The sequence below is a fragment of the Podarcis bocagei genome (genome assembly GCF_964188305.1).
Source record: "Podarcis bocagei genome assembly, chromosome: Z".
Taxonomy (NCBI): Eukaryota; Metazoa; Chordata; class Lepidosauria; order Squamata; family Lacertidae; genus Podarcis; species Podarcis bocagei.
In genome coordinates, this window is record NC_138140.1 from 3354677 (window position 1) to 3374471 (window position 19795).

At 45.3% G+C, this 19795-nt stretch overlaps 1 protein-coding gene and 1 long non-coding RNA gene across 2 annotated transcripts in view; one reads left to right on the plus strand and one right to left on the minus strand.

Annotated features, from left to right (window-relative positions):
• The window catches only part of LOC308579087, a 29229-nt gene extending 19501 nt beyond the window's left edge, over positions 1-9728 (plus strand). Inside the window, exon 2 of the long non-coding RNA XR_014004267.1 lies at positions 9418-9728. This is a non-coding gene — a long non-coding RNA (uncharacterized lncRNA). The remainder of the gene's footprint in view (positions 1-9417) is intronic.
• Positions 4720-18289, minus strand: PTGES2 (prostaglandin E synthase 2). The gene is made up of 7 exons (XM_081179822.1): positions 17995-18289; positions 14681-14875; positions 13888-13943; positions 12835-12984; positions 10522-10722; positions 8612-8729; positions 4720-6377 (listed from the first exon to the last, which is right to left on the minus strand). The coding sequence occupies exons 1-7, from the start codon at positions 18256-18258 to the stop codon at positions 6234-6236; spliced, it is 1128 nt and encodes a 375-aa protein (XP_081035948.1). The 5' UTR covers positions 18259-18289; the 3' UTR covers positions 4720-6233.
• Between the last annotated feature and the right edge of the window lie 1506 nt (positions 18290-19795).

Sequence of the window (19795 nt, forward strand, 5' to 3'; positions counted from 1 at the left end):
ACAATAGGCAGGCCCCACAAATAACCCAGAGATGCATTTTAAATAAAAGCACACATTCTCCTCATGTAAAGACACACTGATTCCTGGACCGTCCACGGGCTGGATTGAGAGGGGGATTAGGCTGCATCCAGCCCCCCCCCCCGGGCCTTAGTTTGCCTACCCCTGTCCTCTACTGTAGCTAAGCCAGGCAACTGACTCTGAGGAGGAGGCTGCAGGACTCTGGTAAGGTCCTTAAGCCCTTCTCTCCTTTCCAAAGCTGGGCAAGCACTTCCTAGGCTTCTGGCATTTCAGAAGTTGGTGCCAGGTGTGATAGGAATTTTGAGGTCTTAGATATATGTTAAACGTTCATAAGTGTACCAACCAAGCACATACATAGATCAGCACAGGAAGACCGACCTGGAACCATTTTGATTCCCAAACTGTCCCAAACTGACCGAATGTTTTCTCTGCAAGGTCAAAGGAAAATGGAAAAGCCTCCCCATTGTCTTTTCCTTCACAAATCCAGTCTTAACAGTATGTCTGTGTTTGAATAGGGTGTGAGCCTGTGACCTGTCCCAGGAACTAAGTATTTATCACTACAAAAGAATGGCCAGGCTCCCCAGGTAATCCAATCAAGTAACCTGCCAGACAGGAGATAAACAAGGACAGGAGAAAAACAACATTCAAATTTTTGTTTAGACCACCTTTTTGTGATGTAGGTATGATGTATCTGAGGGGTGGTCTTAGGTTACACCCCTTCTGTGATGTATGATGTTTCTGGGGGTGGTCTTGGACTCCAGGGCGGGCAATTTAAAATGTCACCTTTGTTGTGGGTCCTCCTCTCTCTTCCTGCGTGTGAGGGGAGCACCCTGTTGCAACAGATCATAGAGACATCATGACTTGTAGCCATCGGACCTAACCTGTAGGCCTCAGCCACCTCACAGGGCTGTTTGGGGCTTAAACCTTCTATGTTATGTTCCTTGGTAGGAGATTGCTTCGTTAGTGAGAAAGTGAGCTATTAAGCTAGGAAATTCCTATTCAACTATATATTCTAGCTTGATTCAGCCTCAGCCCCTCTTCTGCAGCATGACCTACTTCATGGGGTTGTTGTTAAGGATTATCAAAATAACATATGCAAATACTCAGGGCTTTTTTTCAGCCAGAACTCACCGGAACTCAGTTCCACACCTCCCAGGTAGCCACCATTGCCATTATAAGAGAACAAGGTGAGTTCTCGTGAGTCATGGTGAGTTGTTGCACCTCTTTTTCTATAAAAATATCACTGCAAATACTAAACATTAATGTTGCTGTTTTGTTGCCGAGTAAGTAGAAAACAGCTCCAATAACAGCAGCAAAATCGCTTTATTGCAAATAATGTCTCTGCCTCTCACCTAGGACGAAACTGCAATTCTGAGAAACTTTATAACAGAACTCTTTGCATACCACACAAAGTTTTGGGGAAAAGTTTCTGGTTTTTTATTTTATTTTAACATAGCCAATATTTTTTTTTTTGGGGGGGGGAGGCATTATGTTGGGGGCAGGACTAATTTATCTGCAATGCAATTGATCAGTTAGTTAAGTAGTTTCATTTATTTATTTATTTAATTGATTTGGGAGGCAACTTCCCCTCCCCACCCCGCTACACCCATGAACAGTGGAACCATTTTTGAAAATATAAAATCTGCATCAGAAACCAGCAACATCCCCTTCCCCAATCCACTGCTTCCTTTCATGTTATTGGTCTCAAAAGATAATTATTGCAGAAGCAAGCAAACCGGAAAGTTAAAACCTACACACCATACTCTGGTATATTATAGAAAGCAATATCATTGATTTCTACAAAGCTTACTTCTGAAGAAATATTGTGTTCATACATAATGATAAGCAGAAGGTCTGGTTTATTAAACCATAGTATGCATGCAGCTTCACTGCCCCCAGTTGCTCATCTCCCCTTCTAGACCAAGGTTCTTGAACAGGTGGTTGGGGCCAGATCCCGGTGTACTTGGAGGAAACTAATTTTCTAGATCCATTTCAATTGGGGCTTAGACACAGCTTTGGCACAGAAACATTGCATGATGATCTCTGTGGGGAGAGACACGGGAAATAGGTAAAGGTAAAGGGACCCCTGATCATTAGGTCCAGTTGTGGCCGACTCTGGGGTTGCGGCGCTCATCTCGCTTTATTGGCCAAGGGAGCCGGCGTACAGCTTCTGGGTCATGTGGCCAGCATGACTAAGCCGCTTCTGGCAAACCAGAGCAGCGCACAGAAACACTGTTTACCTTCCCACCGGAGCGGTACCTATTTATCTACTTGCACTTGACGTGCTTTCAAACTGATAGGTTGTCAGGAGCAGAGACCAAGCAATGGGAGCTCACCCCATCATGGGGATTCGAACCGCCGACCTTCTGATCAGCAAGTCCTAGGCTCTGTGGTTTAACCCACAGCGCCACCCGGGGAAATAGGTCACTGTTAATTCTCGACCCCACAGCTGCTTTTGATATCATTGATCATAGTATCCTTCTGGAGAGGCTGTCTGAGTTGAGTGTAGGTGGCACTGCTTTACAGTGGTTCCAGTCCTACTTGGATGCTCACTCCCAGAGAGTGATGGTTGGGGAGTGCTTTTCAGCCCCATGGAGCCTTCAATGTGGAGTTCCTCAGGGCTAAATCCCCCACCCCATGCTATTTAACATCTACATGAAACTGCTGAGTGGGGTCATCCAAAGTTTTGGAATACGTCAGCAATATGCTGAGGGTGTATGTTATATACTGAGCTTGGATCTTAGAACAATAGGCAGGTAGGATCCTAGAAGGCAGCAACTGGATTGGTCTGCAGGAGCTACCCAATCCGGCTCCAGAGGAAGTGAATCAGAAAGAGCATGAAATCAACACTCAGCTCAGTGTATATTTCAGCTCTACGTCTTGTTTACATCTGCTGGTGAGGATAACAATAACAATAACAATAACAATAATAATAATGATAATAATATATTTGTACCCCGCCCACTCTGGGCGGCTTCCATAGAAACCAAAAATACACAAAAATGTCACACATTAAAAACTTCCCTGAACAGGGCTGCCTTAAGATGTCTTCTGAATGTCAGGTAGTTGTTTATCTCTTTGACATCTGAAGGGAGGGCGCCACTACCGAGAAGGCCCTCTGCCTGGTTCCCTGTAGCTTTGCTTCTCGCAGCGAGGGAACCGCCAGAAGGCCCTTGGCGCTGGACCTCAGTGTCCGGGCAGAACGATGGGGGTGGAGACGCTCCTTCAGGTATACAGGATGTGCTGGACCAGTGTCTTGCCTCGGTAACTGACTGGATGAGAGCCAAAAAACTGATGCACAATTCAGATAAAACTGAGACACGGTTAGTAGGCTTTTCCCTAAACTGGATAGCTGGGAGGTGGCCTGCTCTTGATGAGGTTACACTGCCTCTGAAGAGCAGGTACACTATTTGTGGATACTTCTCAATCCATTGCTGTCGCTTGAGGCTCAGGTGGCCTCAGTGGCCCAGAGTGCCTTCCATCTGCTTTGGCTGCTGGCCCAGCTGCGCCTCTATCTGGACAGGGATAGTCTAACGTCTGTTGTCTATGCTCTGGTAACCTCTAGGTTGGATTACTGCAACACATTATACATAGGGCTGCCTCTGAAGATGGTACAGAAGCTTCAGCCGGTGCAAATTTGGTGGCCCGGTTGCTCACCAGGGAAAGACAGTTTGAGCATATCACACCAATCCTCGCCCAACTGCACCAGCTGCCAATCAGCTTCCAGACCAATTCAAAGTGTTGGTTTTGACCTATAAAGCCTTTAACAACTCAATACCTTAATGACCGCCTCTCCCCATATAAGCCGTCCTGGATTCTGTGTTCATAATCTAAGGCCATTATTCATGTGTCTCCTCCACGTGAGGTCTGGAGGGTGGCAACACAAGAATGGACCTTTTCTATAGTGGCTCCCCATTTGTGGAATGTTCTCTCCACGAAGGTTTGCCTGGTACCTTCATTATATATTTTTAGGCGTCAGGTGAAAACGTTCCTCTTCAACCAGGCCTTTAGCCTGCAGTGTATCTGTGGGAAGCGGGGTGGTATTGTTTTGTTGCTTTTGTTTAATTATTTACTGTGTTTTATCTTGTTATTTTATTCTGTGAACCGCCCTGATATCTTCGGATAAAGGGTGATATATAAATTTAACAAGCAAACAAATAGAAAAAATGTATGAATGAACCGGGGGTCATAGTTTGTTTTGCCCTAACAAACCTTGATTGCAAAGTCAACAACAAACCATGGCTTCAAGCTGCCTAATGATGGTGGTTTGTTTCAGTATGAAACATACAATGATCCCAGATTTGGATATCACTCTAAGCCAACCAGTTTGTGGTTTGTTTTGGCACTGGTGGCAAAGAGGAGCAAAGTGGGAGTGCTCAGGCAGCATGCACTGTCAAAAAGCCACACTTTTTGGCTTAGCGTTATGTGCAGATACATCCTGTGTGTTTTGGACTGGAGTGCTGGGATGGAGGAAGAATGCTTTGAAGAGATGAGAAAGGATGCAAGATTAACTCCAGAAGATACCAGCATTAAACCAGATAAAAAGGGATTGGAAGAATAAATGCAAGTTACATTTTAGGGGCAAGTTCTCTGTTCACTTACAAAGGAACCAGCCTAGTGGGAACATTTTGGTCTAGAAATGTAATCAGATGTGCTAGCTTCATGTTATAGAAGCTGATCAATAAGGACACTGAAAGCTCAACCATCAAAAGAAAACCTTTATTTCCAAGTAGCCCAACTGACACCAATACTTTTATCCAAGACAGAGTTTGCCTATCTGAATTCTGCAGCGAAGTTACACCAGAGGACGTATCCAGGGTTGCAATCCCAAAATGATTCGGGATCAGGCTGAACAAAGCAGAGCATGTGTCAACAGCAGCACAACCTCGTGTGTGCATTTGTTTGAAAGTAAGCCCTACTGCACATGGTGGTGCAACCCTAAGGGTTGGTGGAACCAGCCCCCACCAGGGTTCCAGGTGCAAAAATCACCTATCAGACTATGGAGTGTATGGTGTACATGTGTGTGCTCTTGCACCTTTCACCCTTCCTCGTCTCACCCTTCTTCCAGATCCTTTGAGTACTTGGGTCTCATAAAAATATAGGAATTTCTCATGTGGCTAGTGCAGTAAAGTGGTGTTTTTTTCTAGGGGGAGGTGCCAAGACAGCTCCTTGCCAAGGGTGCAAGGGACCTAGGTATGCCTCTGACTCGAATAAAGGCCAAATTGCATTGAAGAAACTCACGTCTATAAACTTAATCCAGTTTTTAATTGAGCTGTCACTTGTATCCCCCTTTCCTCCCCCTCTAAAGAACGAAGTAACTGAAACCCTTTGCAAAGTGAGCCGTGTCTGCTGAACAGGTTTAAGAACAGAACTTGCATGTGCTCCTCCTAAGTGTGAGGGCTGCTTCACACTTTACAACCCTTCTCCAACATTAGCATGCCACATAAGGCAATCTTTTACGTGGCGGACCACCACAGATGTGTGCCATCGCCACATTTTACAACCCACACCTTATTTAAAAAGGAATTGCCTTTCATCTGGAAATTCTGACAGATCCCTTTGATGGGTAGCAAGAGTAAAGGCTCTTCTGTTCTCATTCTTTCCTAGAATACCATTATTTTATCCCAAAGGCACATTTCCAGAAACTTCAGCCTTCTCCCTGCACCTGCTTCAGATAAATATTGCACACTATTTGCTAACTGTTCTTTATTTGTTTGTGTTACCCTCTCTGGGTCAACAGTCTGGTAATGGAGAACTCCCACATGCCATACAGGGACCCAGAGAAAAGCAGCAACCAGAGTGTGGCTTCAGATCTATTCACTCTGAACAACAAGAAGGACTCAGTGTCCTGGAAACTGGCAGACTCTTTCCCATCAGCAGAATGAACCCCTAGGAAAACACTTCTTCCACCTCCTCCAGGACCAAGCAAATATTTTGCAGACAGACAAGGTTGTTTTAGACACTTGGAAAAACAAAGTCAAATCCCAAAGCAGAAGGGCCTAGTAAGGGCCTAACAATCAAAATTCACTCAGCAAGTATGGTACCCTTAAGGCTTTCTACAAATAATAGTCCATGCGTCATGTTCCACTGCTTTTTCCAAGACCCCTTTGGTGGTGGACTCTCATTGCATACACCCCTTTTTGGCTTTGGAATTAGAAAATAAATAAGTCCTGCTTTGCTTTATGAGCTTTTCCTGGTCAATGTAAGGGTTGTTTTTAGCATCTGGAGTGCTGCTTGGCAACTCTGGACTGCCCAATGGCTGCCTCCATACGACGGTACCAAGGCTGGACCTTGGTGTGGGTCATCATGTCATCAAAAGCTTCCAAGCCTTCCATGACACGCAAAACTCCATAAACCGCCTGTGCAGACAGAACAGAGAAGAAAACTGGTGAGAAGAACATCAGCTACAAGTGGGAAAACACGCGCATCGCAGAAGCTTCCATTTTCAACTCCCAGCATCTCATAACTAAGAACACCTTCAGAAGGAGGGACTGGACAAAGACTCAGGGCATAGAAGCATAAGAAGAGCATTGCTGCATCAGACTGAGGACCCCAGCAACCTATTCCCTGTTTTGGACACCCCATAATTATTGGGGTACCCTCATACAAGGGTGCGTCAAAGTCCTAGAGACCTGTGGTGGAAATACTCAAACTCCCTCTTTTGCCTCCTTCATTACATGATTAATGGAACTGAAGTTAAGGAGAGCAACTTCCCTGTTTTAAAGGGAACAGATCCCATCTTCCCTCTGGACATAGCTTTCGTTTTCTACTAAAGGGCCTAGTTTGTGTTGCATCTTTCCAGTCACAACTTTAACTCAGTGGTAATGGATGGCTTAGAGTTGACATCACAGCCAAGCCACAGTTTGGTGCTGTGACTGTCCCCTTGGTACACATGCTAATGGACTCAAGGTTACCTCCCTGTCCTTCCCAGCTTGCAACAACCACCGCTAGCCACTGCCTGCCTGAACTGGCAAACATGGCTTGCAGCAAAGCAGAGTTTGCCAGAAACGCCAGTTGGCTTCCAATTCTGATTTGGAGGCAATCCATGCATTGCAGTAACCATTGCATTCCCCGATTCAAGTTCAATGGCAAGCAGTTATACTGAACCTTGAAGCAGGCAAGGAAATAAACACACAAGCCCAGAATACAGTGCTGGCAACTAAGCCATGGTCTGCTTGTGTCGCCTAAACTGGATCCAGCATAAGGAAGTCAGTATGGCTTCAAGTTACAAGAAAGGAGATTCCAACTCAGTATCAGGAAGAAATTTCTGGCAGTAAGAGCTGTTCCACAGTGGAACGGTCTCCCTCGGAAGGTGGTGGACTCTCCTTCCTTGAAGGTTTCTAAGCAGAGGTTGGATGGCCATCAGTCATGGATGCTTTAGTTGATGTTCCTGCATTGTAGGGGGTTGGACTAGATGACCCTTGGGGTCCCTTCCAACTCTATGATTCCAAAGTCCTGAAGGAGGCCCACTGATCACCCTCTGGGCCTTGCTGGGGCCTGCACACACCTGCCTTTCCTGAGCATGCAAGCAACAGAAAGAACAAGGAGATGGACCAGCACCTTCCTGTCACCTTCTGCTCTCGCCTGTCAGGCTGGATGCAGAGGGAGGGCACAGACCCTTTATGGGTGCCTTCAGATATGCAGAACCAGAGGTGCCAACTTGCCCCCACCATTGAGGGGACCAACAGCATGTGACGTGCTGAAGAGGCATGCAAAGTTACCACCCAATACTGAGGGGGCCCAGCTCCCCCCTTAAGAGCTTTGGGCCCCCCTCCCCAAAGTGCCTTGCCCTCCCCTAGCTGGCAGAAGCCTGTGCAGAACACTGCATTAGTTTTCCGGATTACAATTACTTCCGCCCTATTTTCTCTTTTACATAGAAGTACCTGTTGTATTATTCGGAACCGTGGCTTTTTGTCTGATATACCAGCATGTCTCACTAAATTTCATTCACCGTCGGGGGATGGGATGACACAACAATGAGTGTCCCTGCACAATATCGCTATTCTCGCACTGAAAACTTCTTTGTTCACAGTGTGATGAATGTCTTCTGAGCATGAGGGGTTAATTTCTGTCCCCACTTATCTCAAAAGGGAGTTTTGGCAATCAAGATTTATACCTTGGTTGCCTTTAATCACTGCCTAATTATCTCTATGGTGCTGGAGGAGACTCTTGAGAGTCCCATGGACTGCAAGAAGATCAAATCTATCCATTCTGAAGGAAATCAGCCCTGAGTGCTCACTGGAAGGACAGATCCTGAAGCTGAGACTCCAAGACTTTGGCCACCTCATGAGAAGAGAAGACTCCCTGGAAAAGACCCTGATGTTGGGAAAGATGGAGGGCACAAGGAGAAGGGGACGACAGAGGATGAGATGGTGGGACAGTGTTCTCGAAGCGACCAGCATGAGTTTGACGAAACTGCGGGAGGCAGTGGAAGACAGAAGTGCCTGGCGTGCTCTGGTCAAGGGGATCACGAAGAGTCGGACACGACTAAACGACTAAACAACAATGGGAGTGTCAGCAGCCGATGACTAGCCTGCCACCATTCCTCCCCAGAATGGTGGTAGTTTCCAATGGCCACTTGCCAGGTCCTTACCAGATCTGCAAGGTTTGGCTGAGATCCACCCATGAACATCCTGTGGTGGCCGACAGCTTCCACCCAGTCGTCCACTGCTTTGTACAAGTCTTCCCTGACATTATCCTGCAGGTGGTGCCTGCAGAGAGAGAATGGGGCGGGGGGATGGCTTTAAAGCTTCCACAACTGATGAATTTCCTTCATTCACATTTCTTCAACTTTAGACACGGCTTGCAAAACAGCAAACTTTTTTTTTTTTTGGTTAAGATTCCAAGTCTAGGGATGAGAAGCAACAAAACTAAAAACAGAGACATACGATCAGTTTAGTCAATTCATTAGATTTTTTTCAAATCTTCCTGCAGGCAAAGCGAATTACAGAAAAAATTAACACACTGGAATTCAGTTCATAATAATGCGTTATGGGTAACTAAGTTCTACTCAGAGTAGACCCACTCTAATCAATGTTACCAGTTGTGGGGAAGGGGAGTGCTCTTGTCCAGGCTGCACTTGCAGGACATAACGTTGGCCACTGTGAGAACAGGAAGCTGGACAGAAGGCTTTTATGTTCTTACCAAGTTAGTAATGTCCATTAATTTAATAGGGCTACCACTGGATGCTACCCAAATGTACCCATTATGACAATATCACAGAATCCTTGTAAGGATTCTGAATCTTAAAGAGGATAACAGAAAAGGGGCTGTCTCTGGCTAAGTCACACTCAAAGTGGATTCACTGAATTAAATGGACTTAGGTTAGACCTGAGCATTGATTGCAATGGGTCTACTCTAGAATACGATTCCATCTAGGATCCTTTTATGATTATCTAGGTGGGACGGCAACTGAACCTTCCTGAGCAAACTGAAGAGGGACTGCTGATCCTGAAGACAGATCAGCCATCAGGTCCTGCCAAGAACATAAATTCAAACAGAGGCAATCGGGTGTAATATTAAGACCACTAACATATGAACCGAATAGACAAGCTCAGGCCAGGGACCTTGTACAACCGGCTCTCAAACAGCATGAGAGGATCCACTTTTATTTTCTTTTAGTGTTTCAAATTTGTAAAGCAGTTTGGGTGTCTTGGCAAAAAAGGTGAGATACAAAATCTGCCAAGTAAATAAAGAAGTTAGCATATAAATGTGTTCCCATATTACTCAGCAAAATGAAGCTGGAGGGTTGCTGTACATCATGATGAATCATCATCTCACTGACTTCAGGAAGAATTCCTAAGGCCCCTTGCTTTTTAAATATGTGCCAGACATTAAGGTTAATGACTTGGTCAAACACAAGCAGACATAAAAGGGAACCATGTCAAGGAACTCCAGTGGCAAAAGTGCAAGAGGAAGAGCTCTGCCTGCCCCACTGCTTCCCCTGGCGGCGGCGAGAGGGAGGTGTTCTGGCATGCGACACAGCCACTCATTTCCCCCACCCCTGGTTGGAGAAGCTGGGCAGTTATGCTTTACAGCAGGGGTCAACAAACTTTTTCAGCAGGGGGCCGGTCCAATGTCCCTCAGACCTTGTGGGGGGCTGGACTATATATTTTTTTTGGGGGGGATGAACAAATTCCTCTGCCCCACAAATAACCCAGAGATGCATTTTAAATAAAAGCACACATTCTACCCATGTAAAAACACGTTGATTCCCAGACCATCCACAGGATGGATTTAGAAGGCGATTGAGCTGGATCCGGCCCCCAAGCCTTAGTTTGCCTACTCATGCTTTAGAGAACGCATTGGCACCCACAAGTTCTGAAAGAGCCAGGGCGTTCCTGTGTACTACATTGCTACTTGGTTTCTCCATGGGGCAAAATGGGATGGGCCGCCCCTGATTAACTTCAACAACCGACAGCAGTCTGGCCGTCCTTGAAGTCGAGAAGTGGAAGATAAAACGAAGATGTTACCCTTGAGCCTTAAAATTTCAGAAGCACCAACCTGGCCTTTAGCCTTTTGCTGATGAAGAACATCGCAGCAGCCCCAACGTATTTGGCAAAGAAGCCTTCGATTGTGCCAAACTTGCCCTCGTGTACAATGTAGTCGAAAGATGCCAGGGCCTCGCCAGCCGTGCGGTAAACATTGGGCGAGATGAGGTGCACAAGCCAATCGTCCGCCCACTGCCTCCATTTCATTTCCTCCCTGCAAACAAGACAGCAAAAGCCGAGACGTTTTTTGCACATGGGATTGACGTCAAAGAGCTGGATAAAGCCGGGTGGGGAGATAAATGGTGCCGCCAGGTTGTAAAGTCCCTTAAAACTAAACTATTAGCCTGGATAGCTCAGTTGGCTAGAATGTGGTGCTGATAACACCAAGGTTGCCGGTTTGATACCCACATAGGACAGCTGCCTATTCCTGCTTTGCAGGGGGCTGGACTAGATGGTTCTCAGGGTCCCTTCCAACTCTGCAATTCTATGATTCTACAGATCAGAAGCCAACGTGGTGTCTCCAGGTATTGTTGGGATTACAGCTTCCACCCTCCGTGGCCATTGGCCACGCTAGCTGGGGTTGATGGGAGTTGGAGCCTAACAATATCCAAAGAACAACACAGTGGCTGATCCCAGCACCACATTCCAAAACACAGATAAGAGCAGATCACAGCTAAACCACTCTGAGATTGTTTTGTCTTACCATCAAAATGTACACACATTTTATGAAATAAATAATAAGATCAGCACAAGACTTGGGACAGGGGAGGAATCTGCTTCCGAAAGACAAAATAATTTGTTTATAGAAAAGTAGAGCTTGTTTACTGTGCACTATGGCAACAAAGTACAAGAAAATACACATAACGTTTTACATTACTGAGTTCACCATCATATATATTTTATTTCAATTTTTTACCATCTTATTGTTTTACACAGCAAATGCTTCCGGTGCACGCGATGGGTCTGTTTCAGAAGCTACAGCTGGTGCAAAATGCTGCAGCCAGATTGCTGATGGGAGCTTCTAGTTGTGAGAACATGCAATACCACTGTTAAAACAGCTGCTCCAGCTGCCCATTTGCTACAAAGTCAGGTTCAAGGTTCTTGTATTGATTTACAAAGCCCAGAACAACTTGGGTCCAGGATACCTCAGGGGTCCCGGGAATCCTTACATCCCAGCACAATTGCTGATATCATATGCTCATCTGTGTCAAGAATTTCCCACATCAGTTGGAAGCCTGCTGAGAAGGATCCTAGTACAGTGGTACCTCGGGTTAAGTACTTAATTCATTCCAGAGGTCCGTACTTAACCTGAAACTGTTCTTAACCTGAAGCACCACTTTAGCTAATGGGGCTTCCTGCTGCTGCTGCGCCGCCGGAGCACGATTTCTGTTCTCATCCTGAAGCAAAGTTCTTAACCTGAAGCACTATTTCTGGGTTAGCGGAGTCTGTAACCTGAAGCGTATGTAATCTGAAGCGTATGTAACCTGAGGTACCACTGTATAATATTTTTCTCTAATAAGCTGCTTTTGGGGACAGGGTAGCATGCAATCAAACCATCCCATCTCACATCCTGAAGTGATAATTTGGGTGGGGACTCCCATACTTTTCTGAACACAGAGATAATCAAAAGGACAGCTTGCATACTGTTAAAACAGCTGCTCCAGCTGCCCATTTGCTACAAAGTCAGGTTCAAGGTTCTTGTATTGATTTACAAAGCCCAGAACAACTTGGGTCCAGGATACCTCAGGGGTCCCGGGAATCCTTACATCCCAGCACAATTGCTGATATCATATGCTCATCTGTGTCAAGAATTTCCCACATCAGTTGGAAGCCTGCTGAGAAGGATCCTAGTACAGTGGTACCTCGGGTTAAGTACTTAATTCATTCCAGAGGTCCGTACTTAACCTGAAACTGTTCTTAACCTGAAGCACCACTTTAGCTAATGGGGCTTCCTGCTGCTGCTGCGCCGCCGGAGCACGATTTCTGTTCTCATCCTGAAGCAAAGTTCTTAACCTGAAGCACTATTTCTGGGTTAGCGGAGTCTGTAACCTGAAGCGTATGTAATCTGAAGCGTATGTAACCTGAGGTACCACTGTATAATATTTTTCTCTAATAAGCTGCTTTTGGGGACAGGGTAGCATGCAATCAAACCATCCCATCTCACATCCTGAAGTGATAATTTGGGTGGGGACTCCCATACTTTTCTGAACACAGAGATAATCAAAAGGACAGCTTGCATAACTGTTTTTCCTTATACAATAGCGGCCGTGGGGCAGCAGGATCAAGACTGTGCTGTCCAAGGAAGGGTCACTGTGTTAATACCTACACCCTTGCTTCCTTGACAGGATAAAGATTCCGAGTCTCCTTTTCATCCAGCATAAGCCAGTATTTGTTGCCAAACTCAATCACCTCCTTGCCCCGGTCATTTGTGGCTTTCATAGCAGGGTAGTATGACATAATCTCATCCAAACTCCTCCTAGGGAAATAAAAGCAGAAGTCAAAGAACAACCACACACTTTATATTCCATCCTCCCAATCCCATGACCAGGCAGTGACAGAAGGAGAGGGATTCAATAAGAACATCTCCTGAAATAAGACAATGATTACGTTAGACTAACTCTGACCAATCATTTCTGGGCACCAACAGAAAGTGCCTAGTGTTGCTCAAAAGCTTGGAAGAAACAACAAGAGAATCAGTGCTGTTTTGAAAGGTTCCGTCTGCCATATTGGTTCAAAATGGTGTCCGTACAAGTGAACCTTCCAAAATATATAACAGACTAGCTGAAAGTACCCAGCATTGCTTAAGAATTCTAAGAAACAAAAAATAAAATCCTGAGCTTCATAAATGGATAATGTAATCTGTTAGTTTCAAGAGCTGCACACACACAAAACGCCAACCTGGGAAATACCCAACTAGGATCCAGCCTCAAATCAATTCAGTGGTGAAGCTAATAATTAATTATGGCTTCTTCTTTTTTAAAGCACACCTTTATTTTTCACTTTTCAAGTGCAACATACATAAAAGTACCCCCCCCCCAGAGTACAACAAGATTTATCTGAAGCTAGTGTGTATCCGTGGGTTCTTCTGGAATGGTGGGGTCCTATCTCCACGATCGTTTTAGCAGTGTACAAAACTAAACCAAGTCAAGTAAAAAGTGCCTGACCATTTGCTGTTCCTTTGTTCCCGGAGCTTATTTTACCCTAGAAGATTAGGTTCCATATTTGGGGGGGGGGGCAAGTTTCAGACAAGTTTGTGTTTGGAGCAAGTCCTAAAACCGCAGCATCGTAAAGGGATACAAAAACCGATCTGTAGACACATAAGGGTGGTTTTATTTGTAATAAGCTCAGCATCTTATTTTTTTTAAAAAAAATCCCTTACCTGGAAACGAGGTAGGATTTAAATGCACTGATGATCACAGAAGAGTCATTCAATTGCTGGGGGATGGGGGGGGGGGAGAGAGCGAAGCAGAGTGTTACACAAAAACTTGATTCATCCATGTAGGTACCAAACCTAGAAGAGGCTTTGTCTTTAGGGCAGAGCTTTCCAAACTGTGTGCCGCAACATGTTAAGTGTGTTGGCTGCAGTTTATAGATGTGTCGTGTGAATGCTCCCTGCACTCTTCCCAGATGGAAAGAGGTTAGTTGAATCTCCAGTTTGCTAGTGAAGCGGAATTACTGTATTACGAAATGACGCATGTCTAAACAATGTGTCATAAACATGAAACGTTTGGAAAGCTCTGCTTTAGGGTTTTGATCCTGTATTTGAATGCATTACATTGCTTTGGTAGACACCATGATAATATCAGGTAGACACAATAAAATTAATGCAAGCTTACATGCTCCAAATAAAACGAATCAGTTATTTTTCACGGGCACTTGACCAAATTTTTTTTATATAAAAAAGGTGAATGAAGTTGTCTTCAGACTTCCAAAGTGAAAGATCATGTGGCGGGGAGGGGGTAGTATTGGTTAGCATGTTGGACTGCGACTTAGGAGACCAGGGTTCAAGACCCCTGTTGATCATGAAATATATAATATATATAGTATAAAAATCCATAATTAAAACACACTATGAATCCCCTTAGAATATTAGGCCCTTCTCTGCACCCCCTGCGACAGGCACACCAGGTAAAATAAGCCAAGGAGCTTAAATTGCCCAACCAGAAACTCACCACTGTGCTTCCAGCGCTGGCAAGGAGAATGGGCACTTTCCTGTAGGCAGAGAACTTAATCTCTTTCTGCATGACTGGATTCACCTCCACGACTTCATAAGGCAGCCCATGGTAATCCAGGAAAGCTCGGACCTTGCTGCAGAAGGGGCAGGTCTTGTACTGGTAGAGGGTCAACTGCAGGTTCTCCTCTGGGAGCTGAACAGGCAGAGATGTCAAGGGCATCACTAATCTGGCTAAAGAAATACCTCCCCCCCCTCCCAAAAAAAGCAGCGTTTTTCACAGGCAGAGGAATAAGGCTACAAAAAGCTGCTTATTACGACAGCTTAAAGGAGTCCGCACGGCCAGAGGCAGTCTACCCCGAGTAGCCTTGCTTTGGCTCTCTACTGAGGTGGGGGGCTTCCTGGCAGCACCTCCCAGGCCACTTTGAGGAACATAAGAATAGAAGAGCTCTGCTGGATCAGTCCAAGGGGGTCCATTTCATCCAGCATCTGGTTCTCAGGGTGGCCACCCAGATGCCCCCATGAGAAGTTCCCAAGAACAAGGGCATTCTCCAGCAACTGGCATTCAAAAGCAAAAGCCTGGTGACTGGGAGAGGCCGCCGGGACCAAGTAACACCGGTCCTGAGAGATCTGCATTAGCTCCCAGTAAGTTTCCGAGCACAATTCAAAGTGTTGGTGCTGACCTTTAAAGCCCTAAACGGCCTCGGTCCTGTATACCTGAAGGAGCATCTCCACCCCCATCGTTCAGCCAGGATGCTGAGGTCCAGCGCCGAGGGCCTTCTGGTGGTTCGCTCACTGTGAGAAGCAAAGTTACAGGGAACCAGGCAGAGGGCCTTCTCGGTAGTGGCGCCTGCCCTGTGGAACGCCCTCCCACCAGATGTGAAGGAAATAAGCAGCTATCTTATCTTTAAAAGGCAGCCCTGTTTAGGGAAGTTTTTAATATTTAATGCTGTATTGTTTTTAACACTCGATTGGAAGCTGCCCAGAGTGGCTGGGGGAATTCAGCCAGATGGGCGGGGTATAAATAATAAATTATTATTATTATTATTATTATTATTATTATTATTATTATTATTATTAGCGCCTCCAACCGTGGAAGCAAGGCATAGCCATCACGCCTGGGAGCCATGGATAGCATTCTCCTCCGTGAATTTGTCCAGTCCTGATTTCAAGCCATCCAAGTTGGTGGCCATTACCGTCCTCTGATGGACTTCTTTTTCTCCTCCGGTGGTCCTGAACATTCAGCTTCACTGGATGTCCCACCCTGACTTCTAGTGTGATGAGAGAGGGAGAAACACTTTCCTCTAGTCTATCTGCTTATAGAGATGGGAGACACAGAGGCAGACCAACAAATGAACGTGTTTGCATTAGGGGATGTCCTGAAGTAGAGGACCTTATGCATTATATCTTGCGCTGCCCCTTATACAATGAAGCAAAAGAACGATTTTTCGCACCTATAAGGACAAGGTCCCCTGGCCAGAACCCCTCTGACGTGTTTTTATATCTCCTCGCAGAAACAGCTAAGTATGTGACCTGGCGTGTAGCACTCTTTGCAACTGCCGCTAGGAAAATTAGAGCAAATTATATAGCCAAGGTAGCCTCCAACTGTAAAGGAGATGAATTTATTTGACCCTATCTACATCAAGCTATATTCTATCTTTATCACCAAACTCTGAATATAATTGCACATTGTATTAATTAACATTATTTTTTAATATATTAGTAGCCAAGTGATGATTTTAGCCTATAAATTTTATTGTTTAATGTCTTAACCTGTATATTAAGGTACTTTTATTCTCTGATTAGAGAAGGTAATGTCTTGATAATATAAATGTTGTAAGTTTTTTTGTATTAATGAAGCGTATTTTCTTTTAATTGTTGAATGATTCTGTGTACATTGCGGCAGCCTTTGGCTATGTGCAATAAAACTGACTGACTGACTCTATCCACTTACTACACATCATAAAGGGGAATGCGGAATCAGCCAGATTGAGCACAGCTCTTCTGTTCCCTATCCCTATCCCAAATATGTGGAATAAGCGTCAGGTTCCTCATGCTCAAACTTTTCAAATCCGCATTTCCCCTCCAGATGCAATGGAGAATCACTTTTATTTTTCAGCTACAACAGTTTGCACTGGTGGCTGTTTCAAACTGCTTACAAGGTAAGATGGATGGCAAGAGTTCTTTTTTTTAATTTTTAAAAATTGATTTTCATGAGAAAACAACACAGAAACAGGTAACGAGTTTTAAACTACTGTTTAAAACTCTGCTTTTTTGGAATGGGGCATTCACTATTTCAAATGGTCCCCCACCTCCTGTTGTAAACCTTTAAATGACAGCACAGAAATATTTTTTAAAATAATTTACTTATACATTTATTAGTATGGTATCAGTGATGCTGCTGTTGCTACTCACCTGAGATCAGCCTGCAAGCCTAACTCACTGGCTGAAGACCACCAATAGGTTGGGTTAGCAATTTGCAACCTTTGCAGACCCAGAACCTTTATTTAGCCCAAACATCTTTCTCCACATAGAACTGTATGGCGGTCGTTCTGCTCCCATGACCCACCTTATGACCTGGGCTGTGACCCAGGTACAACCCACAGTGGCAATTCCAAGCTGGGAATGTCTCCTGCTCTGAAACAGAGCCATTGCTGCCAGCCACTGTGGACCCAAGGGCCACAATTCCACATAGGCAACTTTCTGAGGGCCACATGCCAGTTGCAGGCAGAGCCTTAGGCAAAAGTGGGTGGACCAATGAATGTAAATTTCACCCATATTAAAGTAGAAGCTTCTGCACACTCTCCCTTGCCTCTGTCCTCCACCCAGAGAAGCAAGAGGTTTTAGGTACATCTTATCAGCGCTTTTTTCTTTAAAACATAAGATGTTTAGGGTACTCTCATTTTGACTCAAGAAAATCACAATTTGAAAGTTCAAATCGGGGGAAATAAATATAGTAAATGGACAAAAAATACAAAGATCCCTAAAATGTTTAGGAATCTAAACATACCCTTGCGTCCCCCCAGAAAAAAACCACTGCGTATATTATTATGGACTGCATTGCACTGCACTTTTTGGCACGTGCCGCCAAACTGGTGCCAAACGCATTGCCAGCCAGAGCAGGCCGCTCCAAGCCCATCCTTCCTTTGTTACCAGCTGGAAGGGAGCTTCACAAAACTGCGGAGACGAGAAGGGGTACCCCCAGTGGTCATCTAGCCCAACCCGCTGCCATTCAGGAGCCGCGCAACGAAAGAGGCGCCGGCAGAAACCTTCCCCGGAGGAGAGCGCCCCGTTCCGCTTCCCTTCCCGCCTCACCTTGGACGCCTCTTGCCTGGCGAGAGGGTTCTGGCCTCGGAAGCGGCGCTGGAGGGTCCGGTAAGTGCCAAAGGCGCCCCCAAGGGCAAAGACTGCCCCCAGCAGAAGGGGTCTCCCTGCCCCGGGCCAGCCTCGCCCATAGCTGCCCGCGCCGGAGGAGGCGATGCAACGGCCCCGGCTCCCGGCCCCCACGGAGACCAGGAGACCCCTTCGCGCAATTTGGCAGAAGCCCTTCACGCAGCTGCCGCAGCAAGACGCTGCCATCTTCGCTCTCCGGTGGGAAAAAAGCGGCGCGGGAGGGTCCGGAAGTTTAGGAATATAACAAAAGGGGATTTAAAGAGACAGGGCCCCTACCAGATTTGCAAGATGTTTGAAGTTCCGGCCTGAAATGCACGTGCGCACTGATTTGTTTATTTTTAAAATCGCATTGCATCGCATGCGCCGCGCTGCGCAGTAATGTAACGAATTTGGTTTATCGCCCACCTATTTCTCAACAGTAGATAGGTAGCCGTGTTGGTCTGCCATAGTCAAAATAAAAAAATTCCTTCCAGTAGCACCTTAAAGACCAACTAAGTTAGTTCTTGGTATGAGCTTTCGTGTGCATGCAAGAAGTGTGCATGCACACGAAAGCTCATACCAAGAACTAACTTAGTTGGTCTTTAAGGTGCTACTGGAAGGAATTTTTTTATTTTGACTATTTCTCAACGTGGTTCTTCCCATCATCTGTTTGTTTGTTTCTTTCCAGTATTCATTCATATGCCACCTAACGACAAAAGTCCTCTGCGTGGTTCACAAGTTAAAAACTAAAATGAAAGAAATACAGAAAGGGATCTGAAATATAATGCAGAAAAAGAAAATGACATTCTCCCCCCCCCCCCATTTTTTTATTGAATTTTCCAAATTAATAACAAACACAAACAAACAAACAAACAAACATAGATGCTAACTGTAATAATTCCACTTTTGTTAACATTGTTAGGCGACTTCCTCAAATCCCCCTGGCTGAGTTTCAATGTATGTCATTGTAACAGTTTTCCAAAACTAATTTCTCATAAGATTTACTTAGTTAACATCTTTCTTTCTTTTCATATTTAACTTTAAACATATTATTCTATAACATCACATATTTAAATCCTTAGCCAACCTGATACTTGCAAGTATTTCTGTTTAAGTTATATTAGAATATCTAGCTAGATGGTCCTTAAATTTCTTCCATTCTTCTTGATGCTCCTCCTCTTTCTGTTCGAGGATTTTTACAGTCAGGTCGGCTAGCTCCCAAAAGTCCATCAACAGAGCACACCGTCCCCACCAAGGAGGAGACAGGGGACTCCCCTGAGAAGGAGGCTAGTTCATCAACACAGGAGCCAGATATATGGAGAAACGTGACTCAAAGAAGTAGGAGGCCCAGGGTTCACTCTGATTGTTTAGAAATACACAATCGCTTTGAGGTCCTCTCCCCTAGCATGGAAGACGAAGAGCAGACTCCATTTGAGGATCTCTCCCTCATTACAGTCGATCAGGTATATGAAGACGAGCAGCAAAGTCAGTCCTCAGGGAATGTGCAGGCGACCTTGGAACGGACAGCTCACGGAAGAACCCCGACCAAACCCAAGAGGAGGCGTGTAGTGGTGATAGGGGATTCCCTACTGAGGGGAACAGAAGCAGTGATCTGTGGGCCTGACAAGATGTCTCGGGAAGTGTGCTGTCTCCCCGGGGCTAAGATCCAAGATGTAACTGAACGACTGCAAGGAATCATAAAACCCACTGACAAATACCCCTTCCTCTTGGTTCATGTGGGAAC